The 9,995-nt window shown below is 39.3% G+C and overlaps 1 protein-coding gene across 1 annotated transcript; it reads right to left on the bottom strand.

The window, feature by feature from the left end:
• Nucleotides 1-8,231: 8,231 nt before the first annotated feature.
• On the bottom strand, nucleotides 8,232-9,550 carry LOC139869221 (uncharacterized). Its single transcript, XM_071857538.1, has 2 exons — nucleotides 9,256-9,550; nucleotides 8,232-8,740 (listed from the first exon to the last, which is right to left on the bottom strand). The coding sequence occupies exons 1-2, from the start codon at nucleotides 9,548-9,550 to the stop codon at nucleotides 8,232-8,234; spliced, it is 804 nt and encodes a 267-aa protein (XP_071713639.1).
• Between the last annotated feature and the right edge of the window lie 445 nt (nucleotides 9,551-9,995).

The following is a 9,995-nucleotide window of genomic DNA, read 5'->3' as shown; positions in this document are numbered from 1 at the left end:
TTTAATACTCGCGTGATAACTATTGTTGTAAGAGAACTCGGCGAGAGGTAAGTGCTTGTCCCAAGCTTTTCCGAAATCAACCACGCAAGCTCGTAACATGTCCTCTAAGGTTTGAATTGTACGTTCGCTTTGTCCATCGGTTTGAGGATGATATGCGGTGCTCATGTCTAAACGCGTTCCCAACGCTTCTTGCAATGTACGCCAAAATCTAGAAACGAAACGGCCATCTCGGTCGGAGATAATCGATAATGGTACACCGTGTCGGGCTACGATCTCCTTAATGTAAAGTTGTGCAAGTTTCTCCATTTTGTCCGTTTCTTTCATGGCAAGGAAGTGTGCGGATTTGGTGAGACGGTCAACAATAACCCAAATGGTATCATAACCGCCCGTCGTTTTTGGTAGCTTGGTGATAAAATCCATCGTTATCCTTTCCCACTTCCATTGCGGGATCTCGGGTTGTTGAAGTAGTCCAGACGGTCTTTGGTGTTCGGCTTTGACTTTGGAACATGTCAAACACTTGGAAACATAAGTAGCTACGTCCCTTTTGATGTTCGGCCACCAATATAGTTGTTTAAGGTCGTGGTACATCTTATTGGCACCGGGGTGAATCGAGTATCGCGACTTATGGGCTTCATCTAAAATAAGGCTTCGTAGATCCCCATAACTAGGCACCCAAATTCTTCCGGCGAAATATCGGAGTCCGGTTTCTTTAACTTCGAATCGAGAGGTGAGGACGTTCAAGTGTTCGAGAGAGATGTTTTCATCCTTGAGAGCCTCATCTTGGGCTACCCGAATTTGGCTATTAAGGTTGGTGTGAATGGTGATGTTTAAAGCTCGGACACGGAGAGGCACCGCTCTTTCTTTTCGACTTAAGGCATCGGCTACTACATTTGCCTTCCCGGGATGGTAACGAAGCTCGCAATCGTAATCGTTTAAGGTTTCAATCCACCTTCGTTGTCTCATGTTTAGTTGCTTTTGATCGAAAATGTGTTGAAGGCTTTTGTGATCGGTGAAGATAGTACTCTTGGTTCCATAAAGATAGTGTCTCCACATTTTAAGTGCAAAGACAACGGCTCCGAGTTCGAGATCATGTGTCGTATAGTTTCGTTCATGAATTTTGAGTTGTCGAGAAGCATAAGCAATGACTTTCGTTCGTTGCATCAATACACACCCAAAACCGTGTTTTGAGGCATCGCAATATACAACAAAGTCATCATTGCCTTCGGGAAGTGACAAGATAGGAGCGGTGGTTAGCTTCGTTTTCAAGATTTGAAACGCTGATTCTTGCTCGGTCGCCCAAATGAATTTCTTTCCTTTGTGAGTTAATGCGGTTAGAGGACGTGCAACCAAAGAGAAATTTTCGATGAATCTACGATAGTACTCGGCGAGACCCAAGAATTGACGAATGTGAGTAGGAGTAGTAGGAGTCTCCCATTTACTAATGGCTTCGATCTTCGTGGGATCGACTTTAATACCTTGATCACTTACAACATGACCAAGAAATTGAACTTCCTTCAACCAAAATTCACACTTGGAGAATTTGGCATAAAGTCGTTCTTGTCTCAAGAGTTCAAGCACAAGTCGGAGATGTTGTTCGTGCTCTTCTTCATTTTTAGAATAGATCAATATATCATCGATGAACACAATAACGAATTTATCGAGATACGGTTTGCACACGCGGTTCATAAGATCCATGAACACCGCCGGTGCGTTAGTGAGACCAAATGGCATGACAAGGAATTCATAACTACCGTAACGAGTCCGGAAAGCGGTTTTGGAGACATCTTCCCCCTTAACCCTTAATTGATGATAACCCGAGCGGAGATCGATTTTCGAATATACACAAGACCCTTGTAGTTGATCAAAGAGGTCATCGATGCGAGGAAGAGGATATCGGTTCTTAACCGTCAATTTATTTAGTTCACGATAATCAATGCACATTCGTAGGGATCCGTCTTTCTTTTTAACAAACAAAATCGGAGCGCCCCAAGGTGAATGGCTAGGTTGGATAAAACCACGATCAAGTAGTTCTTGGATTTGACTTTGCAATTCTTGCATTTCGGATGGGGCGAGTCTATATGGTGCACGTGCTACGGGTGCGGCTCCCGGAATAAGATCGATTTGGAATTCAACCGGTCGATGAGGTGGAAGACCCGGCAATTCATCGGGAAATACATCGGAATAGTCACTAACAATTGGCACATCATCGATATGCTTATCATCGGACTCGACTTTCTTAACGTGGGCAAGGATCGCAAAACAACCCTTACGGAGCAGTTTTCTAACTTTAAGACACGAAACGAGGTTGAGTCTGGTGCAACTCTTATCGCCATAAACAATCAAAGGTTCACCATTCTCGATAGGAATTCGGATTGCGTTAAGATCACAAAGGATGTGAGATTTCGTTTTGACTAACCAATTCATACCGATTATTACATCAAAGCTTCCTAGTTCCATGGGTATCAAGTCAATTTCAAATTCCTTACCCAAAATGTTTAACGTACACCCCCGGTAATATGTGTCGGCACTTAATAGTTTCCCGTTAGCCACTTCAATGGTATAAGTGGTATCTAATGGAAGAGGTGGAGTGCTAAAAGAATGAGTCAAAGTCTTGGATACAAAGCATTTATCGGCACCCGAATCGAATAAGCAAGAGACATAAGAATTGTTGAGAAGAAACGTACCCGTGACTAGTTCAGTGTCATCCCGGGCTTCCTCGGTGTTGATGTTGAAAGCTCGGCCGCGCGTGTTGGGGTTATCTTTCTTCTTTGGGCATGCATTTCTATAATGACCTGTTTGACCACATTCGTAACAAGTGCCCGTCTTTGGTGCATTGGGCCACTTTCGAGCAACGGGAGTGGCACTTTTACAATCGTTGGCCTTATGACCAACTCCTTGGCACCGGTGGCAAATTAACTTGCCACATTCACCAAAGTGATGTTTGTTGCATTTGTTGCAAAGAGGTAGGTTCCCGGCATAACCCCTCTTGCCGTCGGAGGTGTAAGGCTTCTTAGCAAAGTTGTTGTTGCTTGATTGGGAAGGTTCCCACTTTCTTTTGTTGCCGCCCGACTTATCCTCGGCCTTAGGTGCCGGAACTACGATTTTGTCAACCGTTTCAATTAGTTGGCGAGCCATGTTCATAACGGCTTGATGAGTAGTGGGTTTGGATGACATCACCCCTTGTTTGATGCTTTTTGGAAGACCGAGCATGTAGAGCTCAATCCTTTGAGATTCGGGGTTAACAAGATTAGGACACATCAAGGATAGTTCGGCGAAGCGTTGATTATAAGCTTTAAGATCGTTTCCGACCGCTTTCAAAGCTCTTAGTTCTTCCTCAAGCTTTCGGGTTTCTTCGCGCGGAAAATATTCAACAATCATCTTTTCCTTTAGATCGGCCCAAGAGAGGGCATGAGCTTCATCGGTACCCACCGATTGAACATAGGTGTTCCACCATGTTAGAGCAATTCCGGAGAAAGTGTGAGTGGAGTATTTGACCTTGTCTTGGTCCCGACAACCGCTTATGCTAAAGACGGCTTCCGTTTGCTCAAACCATCGGGTGAGCACGACAGGTCCCCCGGTTCCATCAAAAGTGTGAGGTTTGCACCCCATGAAAGCTTTATAGGAGCATCCCTCGTTTGAGTTTCCGGCTCCATTGTTGTTGTTGTTGTTGTTGTTGTGGTTGTTATTATTATTGTTGTTGGATGAGTGACCGGCCATGGCCGCATCTACGGCGGTAGCTATCATCCGTTCGAGAGCTTGTTCGGGAGTTTCATTGCGGCGTACACGACGAGGAGCCATTGTTCATTCAAGACACAAGAACATCATTGATTAGTATTCTCAATAATACTAACCGTGATATAGAATAAAGATAAAGAGAAGTTTTTCCTCGACTCGCCTTAAATTCTTTATGTCATAATGTCGGAACGTTCATATGAGTCACCGTAATATAATCCCGGAAATTATATTACCCTGATTCATATGTGCATTCGACATCATTTCATATAGTTAAGGTGGCGCGTCAATCAAATTAAACAACGTGAGATTAAGATGAACTAAGAGTAGATATGAGTAGAAGCATTCGAGTATAAATGCACAAGTAGTCAAGTAATTCCTACTTCAAGTCTATATGCCGGTTGTAGTCTAGACTCACCAATGTACCCTATGACTCGAGGTTGACACCAATGAACTCTAAATCCCTACAACCAACGCTCTGATACCATCTGTAGCGACCCGACCAAATCGTCATTGACGGCTCCGTCTACTTAGGTCCCGTTACGTGGTCATAAGTCTTTAAAACAACGTTTGACCAAAAGATATGTCGCATTCATTTCAAATGTAAAGGTTGTTCAAGTTTACAAGAATAGTTCCACCACAAGTTACGATACAAAGTTTTAAGTACAAATGAAACTTATGCGACACAATTTAAAAGTATCCAAAAGACGCTCCATGTATGCATATATACTCGACATCCAATGCAAGTATCAAAATAATGAGCGGAAGCATGTATCATGTATCGTTCAAGGACCTGAGAAAAACATAGAAATCTGTCAACGAAAACGTTGGTGAAATCATAGGTTTAAGTAAGTAAGTACAAGTGAACCACAAGATTTGCATCAATGAAATAATAGTAATACATTCCAAAAGTTTGTTTCACGAGCACCCAATTATCAATGCTTAACATTTCCTTCCATTGAACCCCATCACTTAGTGCTAGAACATACACTGTTTCTCGAAAATATATTTCATTCGTAAACGGTAGCGAACCGTTTGAATGAGGGTTTGTCAAACCCATATGGATCCATACAACATAAGTTCTCGCTTACACCCGGCAAGTGTAACTAATGATAATCGAATTGAGGATTTTGTTCTAAACTCGTATGTAGAATGTTTGTTTTCCTGTACTTGTGTTCACTTAGTAAAAGAAATGTTTATGTCTTCTCATCCCAAATGTAAGTTCAAAAAGAGTAAGAGTGGGACTATGATCTCACCTTGAATGCACGAGTAGTAAAGTACTTCAACAAGTAAATGTGTGCAAAGAACAATGCTAGTCTTGACCTAAACAAATAGGTTGTATCAATAACGATAGTCACGATTGGTCAAAGATGTTCAATTAGTCCTATGGCTCGTTAAGACTTGATCATAATAGCATGTGAATCAAATTGTCATGTTTCATGCAATGTACAAGTATAAAAACAGGTTAGAACGATTGCACGAATATTTGGTTAAGTTTGATTAAAAGTCAACTTGGTCGGGTCAAAGTCAACGGAAAAGTCAACGGGGTCGGGTTGGGTATCCGACAATTTTTCTAAGTTATATAATCATATATGAGCATGTTGGCCAAGTTTCATGTTAATCGGAGGTCCGTAGCATAGCAAACATTTTTATGTCAAATGACCAAAGCAAACAGCCAGTTTTAGTACAATGGGACGGCGTCCCAAATGGCTAGACGGCGTCCCACAATGAAGGGTGGGACGGCGTCCTGATATCCTAGACGGCGTCTAGGTTCAAAAGGCGGGACGGCGTCCCCAGTATCTGGACGGCGTCCTGATCAGTTTCCAGGCCCTGTTTGCTGTATTCCTCAAATGGACGAACCAAAACACAAACAATCACCTTTTATGATCCGCAAACAATTAGAACATGTATTTTATATCATCGGAAAGCTCTTTCGACAAGGAACGCAACTAAGCACTTTTCATCAAGCAAAAACATCATATACTATAACCGAAATCCCGCCAAGTGATCAATAGAGGTTTATTTTCAAGTTTCAAGTTTATCAATTGCAATTTAAGTTTCGGGAATCCAATTTATACATATGATATGCCGTTTTGAAGGTAATGAAACATGTAATACAACTAAACACTTATCAATAACATTAACAAGCATTCAACGCATCAAAAGTTCGTTTTAAGAGTTGTCAACCCTAACCAAAAGTTCACAAAATCAATAATCGCGTTTATGAAGTTTCTTTAATCAATCTATACATCAAAATGAAGCTAATGATACTAGTAACACTTTCAAAACATGCACATTAACAATCTAATAACATTTGATCATCAAAAATCAAGGATTTAGCAAGTAATTTTCATAATGAACTAGTTACACCAAAAACAACAAATCGAGCATACAAATTACATACACGACATCACAATGAGCCATAGACACTAATTAACATACTTTTAAGTCAAGAACACAAATTTAAAGAAAACTAGTGTTTTAGAAATGTTACCCAAACGAGATGAAGTTGGTACCAAAATGAAGAGGATGAAGAGAGGATCACGAATATGTAATTTATTTTGTTGTAAGCCTCCTAGATCGAATTTAGATGATGATTGAATGAATTTGGAAATTGGGTGTGTTCTTGCTAGAGAGAAAGAGAGAGAGAGAGAGATGGTTGAATGGTGGTGATTGGGGTGGACTAGGTGACCTAGTCAACTAGTTTGCCCCGTGTCAATTTTAGTCCCTCGAGTTTGTAGTCGGGTGCGGAAAATACCTAAACGGAATATTTTAAAACGCGTATTAACGGGAGATGTTATAAACATATAACGGAGTTTAAATTAGTATAACGGAAAAGAAAACGGAAAAAAAAGCGGGATGTTACAGTGCCTTTGTAAACATTTAAATTGTGGTACGTTTTAAATGGAACTTGTGGAATGAGTTACATATTTAATTGGCGCGTAAAAGTGTATTATAAAAAAAAAATTATCGTATGGAATATTTGTTGGGTTGTTTCATTATAAAACACATTTTATAAAATGTAACATAACTTAATTAATTATTTAACCAATAAATAATTAAATCCGCGATATAAATTATTCCATAATTTATATACATATCAAGCGATTTAAGAAAACCATTTTTCTTATAATTCAAGTGTCGTGTATTATAATCAACGAACCATTCGCTAAGATTAAATACAAATAAGGTGTCGGTAAGCTTGTTATTGGGTATGATCCGACTTGGATCAAAACATACTAGCCACATTAATTTAATATGTCTCTCGGGCATACGAAATACCTTCAGTTAGAACTATCAACTCCTATCGCCAAGACCTTTTGTTCTGTAACAGTTTGATTGTTTTTTACATCGGCTCTAATGAAATGTGATGGTTATAGAGTTCAAGTTTTCTGAAGAAAAAAATGTAACGTTAGTAATTATCTTTTCATTTGAAACTCACTTTTTTATTTAATCATATTTTTATAAAATGATACATTTGTTTGTTCGCGTGTATAGTATTCGCAATTTTTTTAAACATCTATTCTCTTTGTGTTTATTTTTTGTTGTCTTCCGAATTTTTATGTTAGATATAAAATATATGTAAACGTGATACTTGAAATTTTACGTAGATGATTAAGAGTACCAAATTATTCTAAATATAGAGTTTAATTAATTTTAATAATATTTTAAAGTAAATAATAATAATTTGAGACATTAAGAATAAGTTTGAAACTAATGGATAATGCAGTAATGTAGTGTATGTATTTATTCTTGTTTACATAATGCCAAATTATATATATGTTTGTTTTTTTTTTTTTTTTTTTTTTGAAAGGCAATTTTTATTACTAAATAAAGGAAATACATCTCGAGGGCCTTAGATGGCCTGTATCCACACAATCAAACGCAACAGGGATGTCAAGGCAACATCCTTAATACAACCACACTTAAGGCTCGAACTAACAAGACACAGAGTTATATACATGACATCGGGTTTGATATCCATGATAACCAATCGATAGATTTCTCTTTGATTCTTCTCGATATCCACTCGAAGAATTTAACTTGGATTTCATTAAGAGCCATCGGAACGTTCCAAGATTTATTTTTAAACACTTTTTGATTCCGATTTTTCCAAATGCAATATCCGGTAACCCATTCCACCGCTTGCCATACTTTTGATTGGAGCGATGATAACGAGTGCGTAGATCTTCCAAGAAAGATTTCACTTATGCTTAAGTTTGACACATGAGTGAAACTCCACCGTTTGTAGACCCTTTCCAAAACTTCCAACACGTGTTTACATAAGATTAAAGAGTGCTCCACCGACTCGGCAACATCATTACATAGAGGACATAATATCGAATTAAGATCCACACCTCGATTGTCTAGCTCCATGCGAACCGCCAATCTTCTAAGCCTTGCCCTCCATACAAATATTTCGAGTTTCTTTGGGACCAAGTTGTTCAATTGAGTTTCAATATGCAATGAGTTGCCTTCGTTTACCTTTTCTTCAATTTTTACGCTGAGTTGCTTTGTAGAAAATTTCCCACTTGATACCAAGCTCCATTTCCACGAGTCCTCCTCGTTCCCAAACTCATACCACTGATCATGCTTGTAAGTGCTGCCAATTCATCAAGTGTGCGACCCGAAGGTGGACGAATCCAATTCCAAAGACCTGTGACATGTGAATCGCTTTTTGATACACGTTCTTGGACCGTTGCAGTCTTTGAACCTTCCAATTGATACAATCTGTGGAATTTGTCTCGAAGCCTTTCACCTCCCATCCACGTGTCTTCCCAAAAAAGAGTTCTCGAGCCATTTCCTACTGTTTTGACGAAAGAAGAGCTGAATGGGATTCCCATGCTGTCGATTTTTTTTCCTGCAAAAACATCTTTCCACGTAGAATGCGAAGAAAAATGTCGATGTGAGGTATCAACATCGAACCCACTATTTGGACCGTATAAGCTCATGATAACTTTGGTCCATAATGAATCCGATTCAGCGTGGAACCGCCATCTCCATTTTCCTAGTAAAGCAAGGTTTTTACAATTTAGGGATCCAATATTAAGACCCCCCTCATCAAAAGGTAAAGACACTTTATCCCACCCGACCCAAGACAATTTTTTAGTGTCATTGTTCCCACCCAAAAGAAAGTTCTCCTCACACGCTCTAGTTCTTTAATGATGCACGACGGGGCACGATAGATAGAGAAATAATACAATGGAAGTCTATTCAAAACCGATTTCACAAGTGTCAGCCGTCCATCAAAGGAGATAGTTCTTGCTTTCTAATCCGATAATCGCGACTTAAATTTTACAACGACCGGCTTCCAATCCTTTGATTTTTTCATATTCGACCCGATTGTTAGCCCGAGGTAGGTAAATGGCATTTTTCCCACCTGACAGTTGAACCGTACTACCATATTCTGAATTACTTCGTCTTGCACACCCACTCCGTAGATCATGCTTTTTTGGAAGTTCATTCGGAGCCCCGATGCAAGTTCGAAACATAATAAAATCTTCATTAAGTTTTTGATGTTACCTTTACTCCAATTTTCAAAAAACATTGTGTCATCCGCGTACTGTAGATGCGTTATGTTAACTCTGTCTTTCCCCACTTCCACACCCTTAAAATAGCCTCTTTCATGAGCCGATTTGGTTAAGATGTTTAGCCCCTCGGCCGCAAGAATAAATAAAAATGGAGAAAGTGGGTCGCCTTGTCGAACTCCCCTTTCTAGCCTAAATTCTTTTGTTGGAGACCCGTTGATCAAAATCGAGACCGAAGCCGAATTGAGACATGAAAGTATCCAATTTTTCCACTTTTCTCCAAACTCCATGCTAGTCATAACCTCAAGTAGAAAGGACCAATTAAGACTATCAAAAGCCTTTTCGAAGTCGACTTTGAAGATGAAGCTTTTAAGGTGCTTACTCTTTAAATAGTTCAATGTTTCGTTTGCAATTAAGACGCCATCGAGAATGAACCTCTTTTTAAGAAACGCACTTTGCTCGCCACCCACCAACTTTGGAACCACTTTCCTGAGACGATTTGACAAGACTTTTGCAATTACTTTGTAACAGTTCCTGATGAGACTAATGGGCCGGTATTCGGATAAGCCATTTGGATTTTTATTCTTCGGAATTAAGGATATGAAAGAAGCATTACACCTGAACGAGATCTCCCTGGTACTCCAAAACCATTCGACACTTTCTACAACACACAAATTATATATATGTTATATTCAAAAAAAAATTTTTTTAACGACAAATAAATAATTTTAATGA

Source organism: Rutidosis leptorrhynchoides, chromosome 9 (assembly GCF_046630445.1).
Source record: "Rutidosis leptorrhynchoides isolate AG116_Rl617_1_P2 chromosome 9, CSIRO_AGI_Rlap_v1, whole genome shotgun sequence".
Taxonomy (NCBI): domain Eukaryota; kingdom Viridiplantae; phylum Streptophyta; class Magnoliopsida; order Asterales; family Asteraceae; genus Rutidosis; species Rutidosis leptorrhynchoides.
Note: the sequence above shows the minus strand (reverse complement) of the source record. Positions and strands in the feature narration are given on the sequence as shown.

Excerpts from the sequence above, each read along its gene's own strand:
- LOC139869221 (XM_071857538.1), bottom strand. The coding sequence starts at position 9,550 with ATGGAGTTTGGAGAAAAGTGGAAAAATTGGATACTTTCATGTCTCAAT. Across the intron at positions 8,741-9,255 it reads TTTTGAAAATTGGAGTAAAG|GAAAATGGAGATGGCGGTTC; the intron begins GTAACATCAAAA and ends TTGCTTTACTAG.